We start from the raw sequence: 15,056 nt of genomic DNA, 5'->3' as shown, positions 1-15,056 counted from the left end.
TCCTATTATAGAACAAATTATCAGATATAGCTAAACTTGACAGCCCTCAGTCTCTGAAGATAGTCTTGGGTAATGGGTTGTGCTTCTGACAGAAGAGGAAGAAATCTAACAGACCTTTCGCAAAACTTCTGATGTCATTAAAAAAATGGAAAATTTACTGCACAGCATTGCTGGTTGCAGCTCTAGCCTAGCGGTGTGGAGCGTATACTGGAGGATGGCCAGTTTCTGCACACAATCCCTCTACCCAAAACACTTTCTAGCTGAAGGACGTAATATTTAGTATTTGTGTGTGCTTGAGGTAAACGTGCAGCAGGATTTCTCACACTGCTATAAAACCTACAAGGTCAGATGTGTTTATTCGGCAGTGCAAGCTGAACGTTTTGGGTATTTTTTTCACATTAATCAAAAGGGTGCTGTTATCTTGTTTTCATTCCTCTGTATCAGAAACACTTGGAGAACTTTGAAACCTCCCATGCGCTGCCACTGCAATTGTGAAGCGTGAATTTTGTGGTCTGTCTTCAAACATCAAGGTGATAGCCTTTCCTTAACACATGAGGGGAAGAGACGCGAATAGCTGCAGCTCTGTGATGCGGGATGTGAAGGAGAGCACGCGCTGGAAAGCGCTATTAAACCTCTGTCTTATGCCTCCGTTTTCCCTACAGTAAATCTGCATCAGGTAGTAATTGAGGCAGTAATGATTGAGCGCTTCTCTTGCAATGGGCTGGGATCTGAAATCTCTCCTCAGTCCTTTTGCTTCCCAGCTGAGGTTTTTAGCCATAGGGGCCGATTTGTTACTTTTGGGTACTCTCTCTGTTGAGGGACAAGATTCTCCTGGAAGAGAGAAAGCAGCAATTTGATTTCTGCCTTCTCTACATGGGAAGTTTGTACCTTTGCTGTCCCACTGTAACTGCAATATTTCTTTCAAAAGGCACATGATCACTGCCTGGGTGGATTTGAAAATGGAGATAGTCATTGCAGTATGTTAGGTCCTTACTCTGCTGAACGAGTTGAATCCCTGTTGGACGGGGAGGGATTTTCATAGGATCTTTATTACTGAAAGCTCAAGTTCTACATGGATCCACCTCTAGTCGTGGCAGTTTTGAGAGGTTCCCTGCTACACACATTGAGATTTTCCAAAAGAAAAACAAAGGGAGTTGGTATGTCTGCTCACTACCCATATTTCGTTTGGTTCCTTTGCAGAAGGAGAAGAAGAGCGGGCTGCTGAAACTTCTAGCAGGAGCATCAACAAAAAAGAAGTCACGCTCCCCACCGTCCGTGTCCCCCACACACGACCCCCAGGCAGCCATCGAAGGAGTCCTGCAAGGGGCAGTGGGACCCGAGCTCTCCTCCCTCTCCAGCCACGGCAGGGCCGGCTCATGCCCTATCGAGAGTGAAATGCAGGGAGCCATGGGGCTGGAGCCTCTGCACAGGAAAACAGGCTCCTTGGATTTGAATTTTTCCATCCCTTCTCCTGCCAGGCAGCCCCTCTCTTCCATGGCAGCTATTCGGCCAGAGCCCAAGCCTTTGCCCCGGGAAAGGTAAGCTGTGTATCTCCTGTGGTTGCCTGCATCCTCAGGGAGCATTTGGAGGAGGGCTGCAAGGGTTGCTCAAGGGTTGTCACAGTTTTGCTGCTCTGTGGATTGACTGTAGGTGTCTCAGCTGTCTTTTAGAAAGACAGGGCTTACATGCATCTGCCCATTGAAAATCGTTTGACACACAGTGCAGGTTTAACGTTCATTGATTAAAAAAGTGGTGAGCAGCACCTGTCCATGACGCCGTACAGCCCTGGTCTAAATACGGAGGACAGCAGTGCTTTCTCAGCCCAAAGGGTGTAAAAGCTGTTGGCAAAGGCGACTTTTTAAGTGGGATCCCTGTGTTTTAATAAACTTATGGAGTTGTCATGTGGCGTTTCCTGCCTGGGGGCAACAGGGGTGATGTGTTTGCTCATCAAGGCCCTTTCTGGCCTGTTCTGCAATATCAAAGACTGTTTCAAATTCTCCTTGTTTAGGATACTTACAGGTAGTGCCATCTTCAGTGACCTGTTACCAAGAATGCAGCTCGTTTCTAAAGAGGAATGTACCAGTGATTGTGGAGTTCATTTCAGCAGCCTGCTCTGCACCTTGGTACTGTAGAGTAACTGACCTTGGAAACCCAAAAGAGTAGAGTAGGAACAGCAAAATACAAAACCAGGTGGAGAGAGAGATAACTGACTAGAAACAAGGGTAAAGAAAAGAGCTCGGTCTCTATGTGCAGAGTCATATTGGCTTCAGGTAAATATTTTCTACAAGACTGCAGTTTGAGGTCTGGGAAGGGAACAGATAATGCACTGATATGATGCTATTGAAATGCTTTCCACTCAAAAAGTGATTGAGGAGAACATGTTTTTTACAAAAGCATCAAAGAGTTTTCAGAAAGCAGTCTAGGGAACTCTCTGGAGTTGATATTTAAAACAATTTTGAAACAACAGTAAAGTTCCAGAAGTTTGGAAGAAACTGTTTTTGTCTGAGTATATGAATGAGGCTGAAGGGCAAGCCACCTGACCCCAAATCCAGTTGGGATCATGGAGAAGATGATGCAGGGCATAATAAGGGATACTACAGGACAGTTCATACCTTACACGGTGTTTTACTGAATTCGGGTTGAAATTTGGTTGGGAAGGTAATAATGACACTGTAACATATTTAAACTTTTATAAAGCGTCTGGTTTGTTACCATAAAATGTTTTCCTGAGTAAACTGTACACATCTGACACAGCAGACACTAAGTGGTTTGAAAACCGATTCGCTGGCATCAAACCTAACTCTAAATCAGAAATCCCTAGAAAATGATCGTGTATGTATTTGGTGTAGGCCAACAAGAGTTGGGTCTTGGACCTGCACTGTCCAGCTTAAAAACTTTGCTGTTGCAGAACGGAGGACTGAAGTAGGAGGTAGGTGATGAAGGGTGCAGACCCATTGCTACAAAGCTAATTCAACACATTGGTAAGGAGAACACAGAGTAACAGCGTATTTCAGAGGAGCCAAATCTGAGGCAAAGTGGAGTGGCCTCAGAGAAGCATCAGAAGAATGATGGAAGATTTAAAACAATATACTTGCGGTGAGTGATACAGGGAGCTCTGGTATACCTGGTAAAGAGCAGGTTTACGAATGGCTTGGTAGCAGTCTGTAAGAAACTGCAGACAGACAGACATGGGAATTTTTTTACTCTAGATTGGGCATTTTGTCTGAAAGAGATGCTGTTGTTCAAGCGCAGCTATTTGACTTGAGGCAGAAATAAATACAGGCAAGTCCTTCAGCATTGTAATGAAGGCAGTGAGAGCAGACTATCACAGTAGTCTCTTGTCCTTAAAATCCATGAAAAAGCAATTTAGTAAAAGGAGTGAAAAACCAATCCCTATTTAGGCGCACTTAATTTGGTCTACATCAGTTTAGATTAATGCTATAAGAAAAGCTAAATCAATATAAACCAGATTTTGCACCAGTGTAACTAAATCAGTGGAATGCTGCACCTTTAGTTAAATGTGGCTATGGAAAGAAGCTGGGAACAACATCCCCTGACAACTTCAGAGCTGGCTGTTGAGTTGCTGCTCTCAAACCTTTGCCGTAGAGAAGTCCAGACGCATTATTTAAGATGCCAGGGCTAGTCCTATATCCTGCAAATTTGTCAGATCACCTCAGGATGGTCCAGACAATGAAACATTTAATTGATGACAATTTTAAGTGGCAGAATAAAACCAGAGGAACATGGGTTAGCTGTATCTGCTCAGGCGTGCTGGAAATCAGGAGAAAATAAGATTTAGACCGTTAAAACTGAGCACATACTTCCAATTGCAGTATATGGTGGTAAGGAACTTACTCTGATTTTAAGCATTTTAATTCCTGAGTCTTAAATCCGAAAATAAGCTATAATTGAAGTAACCCTAATTATACACAGCAGGCAAGATTCTCTAATTGATTTATGAATTAACTTCCATATCATTGGTGTATCTGCATTCCTTAACCGATCATATGGGTTTTTTCATGCCCGTAATGGGAAATATTAATTACCTTCATGCACTAGGAAGGATAATGCTTCGTCCTGGAATAATCTGAGCAGATACATTAAACACTTGTCTCCTAGAAATTCATCCCACATCCATCTGTGCTCATTAAATCATCAAATTGCTCAGAAGTACCAAATTATATTTTTTTTAAAACAAATTACGGTTTTCAAACCACTTGTTCTTTTCACATCTGGCAATGGAGGAACTCACATTCAACGTCACTCAGCTCCATATTTTGCTTGTTTGCATTTTGGTGCATTTCATCCACACAGTAGGAGCAATTCTTTGAGAAAGAAAAGGGAGGAGAGGGAAAAAAAGGTTAGATAAACAGATTCAGATGCTGGATGAAATTTTAAAAAGCTGCAAAGCATTTCAGTGCACTTAGCTGTACTTGGCTTTCTGTCTCCCAACGCCCATCTGCGCGCACAGAGACAGAGCCCTGAAAGGTTGGAAGAAGTAGCACATTCCTTAATATTTACGGCATTCGACATGAGGCTCGCGCAGGCAGCAGAGCACCGCTACTTCTCCCATGGAGGCTGGCTTACAGCTCCAGCGCTCGCCACAGCCAGGCGACTCGTCAAGCCCGAGCGGTCGTGCCACTAGCCATATTGGAGGTGCATTAAAAGGCTCTGACTGCTCGCAGCTCGACGCTTGCGATTTAAGGGAAGTGCCTATTCCGCTGCCTGACAGCGCAGCCCTTCGTGGGAGTTGCAGCCAGTCAGAAGGAAGGTGAAGTGAGCTTCGCCCTCTCGGAGATGCTGCTAATGTTTATGCTCTCGTTCATTTTTTGAGATGAACACCTCCCCTCGCACAGGGAGAGCGAGGAAAACAATTATTTTATCTTATCCTACTTGATATTCCAAAACCTGGTTATGGAGGGCTGGATTAGAAAGGAAATTGCTTCTAGCTCTCTTGTCATTTAGCCTTGATACTTAACTGGCTTGCTGGGATAGTCACTGCCCATCTCTGGCTTCTGGGTGTAGTTTCCCACTATTGGTTTATAAAACCACCTTCCTTCAGCTGCTCTCTGCCATAAAGCATCCAGCAGTTTGAGCAGCAGAGCGGAGAAATTTCCCGGGTGGTGTCCATGTCACTTTATGTTGCAGTGATTGACTGTCAACTGACTACCCCACATCAGGCTGCATGTGCCCCACATGCTCTTTTCCACCTACCACTCCATTCAGTTTCTGCTGGTGCAGGAAACAGGACCAGTACAGGGATGCGCCGTGGTCAGGCAGAGCCTGGGCCGCAGTCTTGCCCGCATCCCACCGACGCTGTCGGCTCACGTGGGAGAGGGGTGTGCTGTCTGCCTAGCAGCGCCAAAGCAAAATACTTTCCTTGCCACCCCCTTCAAGAAAATATGACCATACATTAGGCAAAACAGGAGAGCTGAGCGTGCATGTGTGTGTGTGCGTGAGTCATGTTCCCCTCGCTGCCTGGCACTGTTCCCAGATGCAAACCTGAGTAAAACATGTCACGCATTGTTGACTCTTTTATAGTAACTGGCACTAATTCTGCCATGTTATATTCTGATAAAGCGGTCGCATCCAGACTCACTGTCACGACTGGCATATCAGTGCTGTGTTTCTATGGTTTTCGTGGAGCCTTCAAGCAAGTTGCAACCACAACAGTGCTGCAGAATAAGATGGGAGCAGTGAGTTTGACTTTTAAAATAGACCCCTCCATGTTTCCATGTATCCTTTCTGCAAATCACTGCCACGTTAGAAATTGAGCTCCCAATTCAAGGAAGCATTCAAGCATGTGCTTAACGCCCATTGACTTCAATCTTTCTGTGCATGTATATCTTCTTTGCCAAAAGGGAAAGCAAAGAAAGGGTGGTTGTTTTTTTTCTTTCCTGGAAAGTGATACTAGAGAAATGACCCCAGGAGTAGGTTCTGACTGAACAGTGGCACGTATGCACACGGTTAAGTGCTTCTCTGACTAGGGATACCTGCCTTAGGACTGAGAAACTAGAATTTACCGTCTCAGAAACTGAATCCTGCAATATTTCCAGCAGAAGGGTAGAAGATCCAACTGAGATTTGTTCTTCTAAGGCTGCTGATTCAGGCACCGTAATACAGTGAAGCGGGTTCTGGCTTGTAGTGTGCAGAGGCACTTTGCAGGTCTCTGCAGTCTGCCAGTAAAAGGATGGAAAAACAGAGCTTCACTGATAGTAAGTTCACGGGGCTACGTCCCTCATTTTCACTGATTATCTTTCCCACACAAAACTAACTGTGTATCCCTAACACACAAGTGACCAGTCGCAGGACTGGACTCCTGAAACCTGTCCTGAGCGCGTGATACCTTGACAAACAGAAACCTGCATTAAGCATCCGAACTCAAGCACTCTAAATGGGACCGGATTGGAGGTCAGCCCTACAGACCTAATTTGCCTCACTGTACATCTGGGGTTTTTTTAAGTTCCTCTAGCTCCATTAGTGTCCTGGATGCACACATTTACTCACTGAGCAGATACTCAGTGTTTTGGGTTTTTTTTCCTCGGTATCCAGGCCTGAGCCCAGCCCTTAATTACTGATCAGTTCTGATCAATACTCTTCAGTGCCTGTCTGTGCACGCTGACAGAGAGCCTGCATGAGTAATTTAGACCAGACAACTGACTCCTACGCAGCGAGGGTGCATGAGATGAGTCTCACTCTGTGGAAAGTGCGGCACGAGGCTTTGCAGCTGGAGGAGTCAGAGAAGCCACTTTGCCCACACCTGCGCTACTCAGTGAGTTTCGCTGTGGTCACTCACTAGACATCCTCCAACCTCTGTGAAAAACTGGGTGGCTTTGGCAGCCACGCATCTCTTCCATGTCACAGCCTTGACTCACATCCAGAGCAGGACATCTTGTACACTAAACGAGGCAGGCATCTTATGGGAAAAATCATATGCAATCATGTAATGAAAAATTATGTTGCACACAAGCAATAGTGAAGTCATGGGCAATTTTAGTTGCCTGTTTCAGATTCATGGGTGTGAAACATTTCTGTTCTGTTAAGGTAGTGGATGTCTTTATGCATCTACATACATGACATTCTTAGTCAGTTTGCTCTTTTAAAGGAAATAAACCCAAAACTTCCGTCACGTAACATCTATTTAAGGTTAGGAGTCTTAGCTGCACTTTGCAGATGTCAGCAGCAGTAGTAAAGTGAGAACTGGGTGGGAGAGGTGTTTGTTTTGATTGCAAGGATGAGTGCTGTGAAGACATGGGACGGTGGGATTGCCAGGTCTTTGCTGACAGCAGAGGGACAGGGCTGATGGACCCATTCCTGTCTGTCAGTGAGATCATTGTTGCCAGGGTCCCCGTCCTACCCTCAGCCCCAGTGCCACCCTCTACCCATTCAGTCTCCTGCCCCACCAGACATCATGTCCCAGCCCCAGGCCCCCTCCCACCCAGGCTTTTTGCTCTCCCAGACTTAGCTCAGCACAGCTGCCCTCCCCAGCAGCCATACCCACACCTTCTGTCAGGGCTTCTAGTTTTCATCATGCTCCCATTTCTCCCTCGGCTCCCAGTTTTCTCCCCTCAGCCTCTCTCTGCCTCCACCCTCTCCTTCCCCTTACTCCACTCTCCAGGTCCCTGAGGTTTCCCTGCCCATGCAAACCCCATCCCCTGTCCTTGCTGATACTTCTCCCAGCCTTTGTCTTGGGCATGTATTTTGTCTTGGGTACCAAGGATCCTCCCTAGGCCACTGTCTAACCCAGCCAGTCCCCTCCAGGAATGAAGTGCCCACCCCAAGGATGCCACAGAAACCAGCAGCGGGGAAGTCCAACATCAAGTCTGTGCCCTGAGATAAAAGCCTGTTGCTGGGAAAGGAAGAGAAATGCAACCTCTGAGATCCTGCAGAGCTAGGACATTTCAGAGCATGAATCATCAGAGATTTTACCTTCATTTCTCATACAAGCCTCTACTAAGCATGTGCCGTTTTGGGGTGGTTTGAATGCTTTTAACCTGGCTGAGCACAGGTGATTTTCTGAAGGAACACCATCCTTGACAGACCAGCAGGGCCACAGGACAGGTCTTTGCTCCTAAGTATGGGAACCCAAGAGCAGTTTGTGGAAGCCCCCACCCAGGTCCTGCTGGTGCCGCAAAACCCCTCATCTTATTCCTGGAGTTGATGAGACCATTTGGGACGAATGTGGGACCCTCAGTCTGACACAGTCAGCTGCTGTGGAGAGTTTGGGCTAAAATGGTTAACATTTGGCAGAATTACAACTATCTGAAAGTACGATTTACAACAGAAGATACCAAACATTGTTAATAATAGGCAGAGGTGGTTGCCACACTTGTCATCACAATTGTTGCCCAGCTAATTAGCCTTTTTAAAAGATTGTAATTTAGAAGTGTAATGTGACACAGACAAAATTGAGATCACTCTGAGATCCATCTGAAATGCCAGGAAGCAGTTTGGTGTAAGAAAACCTACAGTTTTATAGTAGCTTCTCAAAGAAGGGACAAAAGGGGAAATGAAAAGGAGAGATATAAATAGAAGTCTACAGGACTGCCTTTTTGGGAGTGAGGGAGGATGTCTGGGAGAAGGGATCTTTTCTGCCAAAAAAATATGGCTAATATATGTATTTGTAGTTCAGTTCCAGAGGATAAACTAGGCTGAGATGCCACCTGGAGGTCTGGAGGGGCGGCACAGCAGCGGTGCCGTGCTGCTGCCCGCTGCAGCGCTCCCCGGGCTGCCTCTCCCAGGCCCTGCCTCAAAAGCCTCTCAAGGGAACAAGCATGAGCATCTTTTTCCATCTCTCACGGAGGATTTCTTAGCCGATTTGCAAGGTCTTTCATATCTAAGATTTTGTTATTCTATCAAAAACACTTTGGTGCTCTCCTATAAGGTACCGTGGTTAATTAAATTTAAACCGTAGCATTTGGGGTTTCCTTAAATGGGAAAAAGTACTTCATTTGGTAATGCAGCAACTGAGATTTGTTTTTCTAAATCTCTAAGGAGATGCTGTGTGATAAAAGGGCTGAGATGCCCTTTTATGACAATGGGCACATTCCTGTTGAGCGTGGTCACCTCCCTCCTCATGTGAACCATTTAGGGACTAGCAGCTCCTCACTCCTAGGATGTAGTCTGGCTTTAAAAGGATGGCTCTGTGCTTAGGGTATGACACAAGGTGCCGGCAGTCCCAGTCGGATCTTTGAGGCAACCCTGCCCAAGACACCACCTTTTTCTTTGTTTCTGTTTCCTTGACCTGCCAAAAGGGCCCGCAAGTGCCTCTGCACCACCCGGCTGCCCTTGAGGTCCAACCCTCTTCTTTCTCAAAGCCTCTTCAGATCCTGGTCCAGAGCTCCAATGCTCTGTGATTGTGCATAGAGTTGCGAGATCTGAAACTTGGCATCATCTTAGCTACAATTGTTCCACTCTGATAATTTAATTAATCAACGCTGCAGCAGAGTGTTTGAAATAATGTGTGCATTCATTTGCATAATGGCTGTAATTGGCAAAGCTTCATAATATAAGTGTAGCAGTTCCACAGATGATAGCGTGATAGACCATATTCCTGCAGCCAGCCAGCAGCACACGTTTCAACCTCTGTTATTTGCTTTTTCACAGAGGAAGGAAGTGACAACTAGATTTATTGACTGAAGGACAGAGAGGATCGGCAGATTTTTGATGGCACTTGAATACATATATTTCCTACATGACTCTGGTGCTGTGTCAAGATAAAAAGGCTGTAGTCAGGTTTTAGAGTAGAATGCTTTTCCAGGTAACAGGGTGATTGGCTGTGGAGGTGTCCAAACATAGAGCCAAAGCTCGTATTTTCACTGTGGAGTCCCCAGTTTCAGAACCTCACCACGTACCTGAGCAACATCTGCAAGGAAAATTAGTGACCGCCAGTGAAGAATCCCTTGCTTTGGTACCATCTCACTGGGAATAGCCCCAGGGAGTGCTCCAGAGCCTTCAGTGCTCATTGAACTCAGTCCTCGAGGACAGGGTATTATTTTAAATAAATACTCGCCTTGTAACAAACATGACTGGGGCATCAATGGCCATGCAGTGGTTGTGGAAATATTAATCCTCGGGAGATGGGCTTTAAGTAATCAATTGGCATCTTTTAACTATCTTACTATATTCATTACTTTGCAATTAGCAAGACAGTTATTGATTGTTAACCAAATGCCAGATGACTGCAAAAGTACATGTGCTGAAGAAAAGAACCAGTGCAGCAGAAATATATTCCTTGCTCTGCACACACAAGTCCACTGATGTAAAGGGGCCCAGTCTGTGCCCTCAGGAGGACACTTGCTGATAAGCCTGAGTGTAGAACAGCCGTGTCAGGATCAGACCCATCATTACTTCATTAAAATGAAGTGACACTTGAAAGCTAAGTTCCCGGAGCGCCCTGTGAATGATTCAGGACAGGAGCTCCCTCTTGGTTTGGAGGGTACTTCTGAAGTCATTTGATACCCCTCCGTTTTAGCTTCCCTTCCCCTGGTTTGAGGGACCCAAAGTACGTTCCCAAGACACATAATAAGATGAAAAATGTGAACTGCTTCAGCTGACCTCTGATGATATCACAGGCAGTTGGTGGGAGCACTGCAAACCCCATTTTTGGATGGAGCAGATGCAGTGCTGAATGCGACACGTTACGGCAGAGGCAGATGCAGCGCCGGGAGAAAGCAGGAGAGTCCCTGGCACAGGCTCAGCACACGTCTGGGAGCAGGGACTGCCGCAAGTAGTCCCAGCTTCTGACAATATCTTCCCGTTTTCATGGTCTGGTTCCTGAGTACATCCCCGTCAAGTCTCCGGTCAATCTGGCCAGAGATTTCCCCATCATACTGAGTTTTAGTAGAAAACGTAGGTGTATCAGATACAGCCATTTTGTAATGTAACTTACTGATGTTTCCAAAGGTATTTTTCCTCAAGATTTCTGGTTCACAAGAAGGCAGGGAGGGAGAGGCAAGATGATTGTTTCTGACTCGACGTGCAGACAGTTTTTTAATAAATAGAAGCTTCCCATATCCTGAAGTTTGTCCTGTACAGGCTGTGAGCTAGCGGGAGGCTCTGGGGCCACCCCCGAGGAACCTGCCAAGCACTGGGTGCAGGAAGGGAGGAGGAAACCTGCCTCCCTTTTCTTTCCCGGAGCAGGCTGACGTGATGCAGAGTTTCGGGCGGCTGCCAGCACTGACACATCATTAGCACTCTGGGGGAAAGGAGCCTGAAAGCAGGGCTGGCTTCTAGGTCTGGCTTTACAGGTCAGCACCAGAAATCGGGAAAGGACCTCAGTAGTCAACGGCGGCTTGCAGGTGTCACCCTGGGGAACCACTAAGGTGCCCTCTGTGGGATTTCGGGGGGGGTGATTACCTTCCTGACAACCAACCTGTCTGCTTACACAGCCCTTCACATTCAGGGGAGCATCCATGAAGGTGGGGGCTCAGGCCAATGTAAAACCAGTCAAATGTCTGGCCCAGTAGAGTCTGCCGGACGCATGGTCCCGGGCTGCTCCCGTCAGGCACAGGCTTAACTGCTGTCTGAGCAGATCTTTGTGTTTTTGTCTCCAAAGGTATCGCGCTGTCGTCCCATACCCGCCGCAGAGCGAGGCCGAGATCGAACTGAAGGAAGGTGACATTGTGTTTGTGCACAAGAAACGCGAGGACGGCTGGTACAAAGGGACGTTGCAGAGGAACGGCAGGACGGGACTCTTCCCGGGGAGCTTTGTCGAGAGCTTCTGAAGATGGCTCGCCGCTCTCGCAACTGGAGGAGCTTTCAGGGGAAACTGCATAGCACAAGAAGAGACAGCAAAGGGAAACTGGACTGATAACCACTGCCATTTTTATTTCCAAAGACTCCCCCCAGGCCCTTCAGTCTACAGCTCTGGAGACGCAGTGTCCCGCTGTGCTCCTGAGACCGCGTGCGGTGCATACAGTGGTATGCTGAAGTAGTGCCTTCCACCTGGAATCACAGACTGAAAGGACGCCCATCTGGACTGTACGTAACCTAAACTCTGGCTGTTAACCCTTTGTGTAAATTATAGAGAAGATATCTTTAAAAAAAAAATAAGAGGAAAGTTGTTATATTGCTGTAACTTATTTGTCAGAGCTGCAGTGTTCTTATTACTGGCCTATGCAAGATGGATTTGAGAGTCAAGGAGGTGTGCTAGGAAGCTCTTAAACTGGGATTTTGTTTTTCCTGAGGGAAAAGGAGGGAGGGGGAGGGTGGAGAAAACCCCAGCTAAAGATCGGTGCATCGTCATGCAAGAAAGAATGAGGAGTCCAAAATGTTAATGTCATGCTTTCTATATACCTCAAAGATATGCTGCGCAAGTTTGTCAGTGAGTGTGTTAGTGCTCAGAGTCCCATACCATCCGGTGTCCCGGCGCTGCCGCCGGGGAGGTCCTGGAGGAAGTACAGCTCCACCATTAAACTGTGGTTATTTGAGCAGAATCCCTTTTGCCTGTCTTCTGCCCTTATTATATGCAGCATGGATTTTTGTCCTTCAGTATCACTTTCCATCGCTTTTTGTATGACGTACCTTTTTACTGTAAGAATTGCTCTACTTTATATATATTCCTACTAGATCAGACATTTCCTCTTTTTCATACATCTGGTGCTATTTTTTTTAATTGTTAAAGATTTGGTTTGGTTAAACAGAGAGGCTGCAACAAGATTTGCGTTCAACATATGAAATTAGAAACGTACCTGAAGATCAAGATCAGACTGCTTGTTCGTGCTTCGTAGAGGAAAAAAGAAAAAGCCGCTTGGTCACCGATAAATGTATTTAGGGGAGTGTGTCCGTGCAACACACATGTGCTCGCTCTCTCCTACCTATTTAGAGTGGCTGAAGACCCATGCTGAAGCACAGCGCTCTGTCTGGAGAGTGATAATTACTCCAGAATTGGAAGTAATTCCCAGAGGAGTCGTTTTAATTGACTTTTTCATGGCAATAAGAAGAACACTGCAGGTTCTAGCACGTGCAGGGACCGTGGAGTTTTCCTCTGTCGTTGCATCACGGAGACGAGAGCTGATCTGCGACAGCTGTAATTAGTGTTATCGAAATGTGATTTCTTACTGCAGAAATGTACAGTTCAGGAGACTGTTCGATTTCTTAACATGGTCAAGCTACAATACAAACCGTATCAGGCAATATAAGCTTCCATCTACCAGGGACTTAAAGGTGCAATAAATGTAAAGCGAGTTTAGCCAGTTATTCGTATGAAGTGGAATGCGAAAAAATTCCACAATATGATTGTGAGAGTATTTAAAAGGACATCGGCTCTTGAGGAATGAAGCGTGATGAAAGGCTTTTCGTAGCTGTATCCGTACCTTGCCTTTGCCAGCGGCTGGCTGTTTGCCAAAGCCCACATGTGGTGGTTGTTTAAAAGCGTGTCGGAGGCACTGTAACCTGGAGATGATCTTATTAAAAGGAAGAGGCCCGGTGGGTGAACATCATTACTGCGTTACCAGTATTTCATATGCGAAGGTGTAAGTTTTGTTTTCATTCAAGCCGTGTATACTAGTACATATCAAAACCCATGTAAGTGAGCGTTCCTGTTTAAGTTCAGCTCCGTGACTTTGTTCTCTGTAAAATAAGTTTCTTCTTGCTGTCACATGTAACAAACCGGTTCCAGAAACACAGTCCATGGCCAAGTATAGCACCTTCAAACAGGGAGGCATCATTTTCAGGGTGTTTCTTTTTATACTTAACGTTGCCGCATTTGTTCATATTCCAGATTGTAATGAGTCAGCCACTAAAAGTTTAGTTACTGTTGAGAGGAAATTGCCTTTTTATAACCAATAAGAGACTGAAGAAATGTCTTCTGGAAAGACTTGCTTGAGACTAGAGCCATATCTGTCCATTTATTTGGTCCAGATCAGAACTGGTGTCACTGCACCTCAAACAGTAAACTGCACGGTTAGCGGGTCAGTAACGCCAAAATGCATGTTATCAATTCCAATAAAAATTCTGGGCTAGATCTGTCAGAGATGAGGAGATTTTTTCTGACAAGTTACAGTGGTGAAATCGCTCTTAAAATTCTGTTCCGTGGTTGTATTTACTACGCTCAGAAAAATGAAACAGGATGGCAGCTTGCTTGCTGCCTCTTGTGTTTAGCCAGATCTAAAACGGTTCCAGATTTCCACCTTTTCATGCTTAACTCTAACAGGACAAAAGTTGGTGTGTGAGAAGGTCAAGGAAAACAGGCAGACGTCGTGTCATGAGATCAGTGCTTTAAAATATGTTTTGCAGGGAGGATGGTGGGTTTTTTAATAGACAGCATCCCTTCCAGTCATACCTCCTGCAATGAAAAATATTGGGGGGGGTCGGGGGGTGGGGGGGAGTTCTATTTTGGTAACAGCTGTTTCTGGCCCCTGTTTATTGCTTATCATCACAGTCTGGGTTACTGAGTAATCTTCTTGGACAAATCACTCCCATGCCAGGAGCACAAGTGCAGAACTTAATACAGCTCAGTGATATGAAAACGTGACCCAGTGTCATTTGGAAAGTCCTGGACTGAGAGAGGTTCGACTCGTCCTGTGGTCTAATTTTTACCTGTCATACCAGGGAAGCGGGGAGGAGGGGACATCTGCATCTCCTACAGTGGGGGGAAAAAAAGAAAAGATTCCTTCTGGAGGCCTCAGTTTGTAAAATGCCAGGTTTGCTCTTCTAGAAATGCGTTCAAGTAATTGAACAATTCCTTTGAACTTTGCACAGCTCAGAAAATGTTTTTGTTATACATGAATGTTAACGTGATTTAGGAGATGTTGGCAGATATGAGTACAAATGAACTACAATGACTGTGTTTCTGATTCTTTAAATAAAATAAACATTAAGGCAACTTGACTGAGGTTTCTCACTCTATTAGACGGCAAAGTGAACAAGCAATGTAAATGGCTCTGAGGTTTGCAAAGAAAACAGGGAAGACCCCTCTGCAAACCCTGCTTTTTTGAGCTGACCCTACATTCTACATTTTAGGAAAGCAAACTTCCAGCTCTTCAAGAAGTTTATCAATAGAATCCCCTGGGAAGCTGCCCTCAGGGACAAGGGGCAGAACGGAGCTGGCAGAT

General features: G+C 45.7%; 1 protein-coding gene across 1 annotated transcript in view; it reads left to right on the top strand.

Annotated features, from left to right (window-relative positions):
• The window catches only part of SH3RF3 (SH3 domain containing ring finger 3), a 251,417-nt gene extending 236,585 nt beyond the window's left edge, over positions 1 to 14,832 (top strand). Inside the window, exons 9-10 of the mRNA XM_063338544.1 lie at positions 1,201 to 1,538; positions 11,558 to 14,832. Coding sequence (XP_063194614.1) covers positions 1,201 to 1,538; positions 11,558 to 11,726 — 507 coding nt within the window. The 3' untranslated portion in view covers positions 11,727 to 14,832. The remainder of the gene's footprint in view (positions 1 to 1,200; positions 1,539 to 11,557) is intronic.
• Positions 14,833 to 15,056: the final 224 nt, after the last annotated feature.

Source organism: Chroicocephalus ridibundus, chromosome 1 (genome assembly GCF_963924245.1).
Source record: "Chroicocephalus ridibundus chromosome 1, bChrRid1.1, whole genome shotgun sequence".
In the NCBI taxonomy this organism is placed as follows: Eukaryota; Metazoa; Chordata; class Aves; order Charadriiformes; family Laridae; genus Chroicocephalus; species Chroicocephalus ridibundus.
The sequence above is the reverse complement of the archived record's forward strand: the minus strand, read 5'-3'. Positions and strand labels throughout refer to the sequence as shown.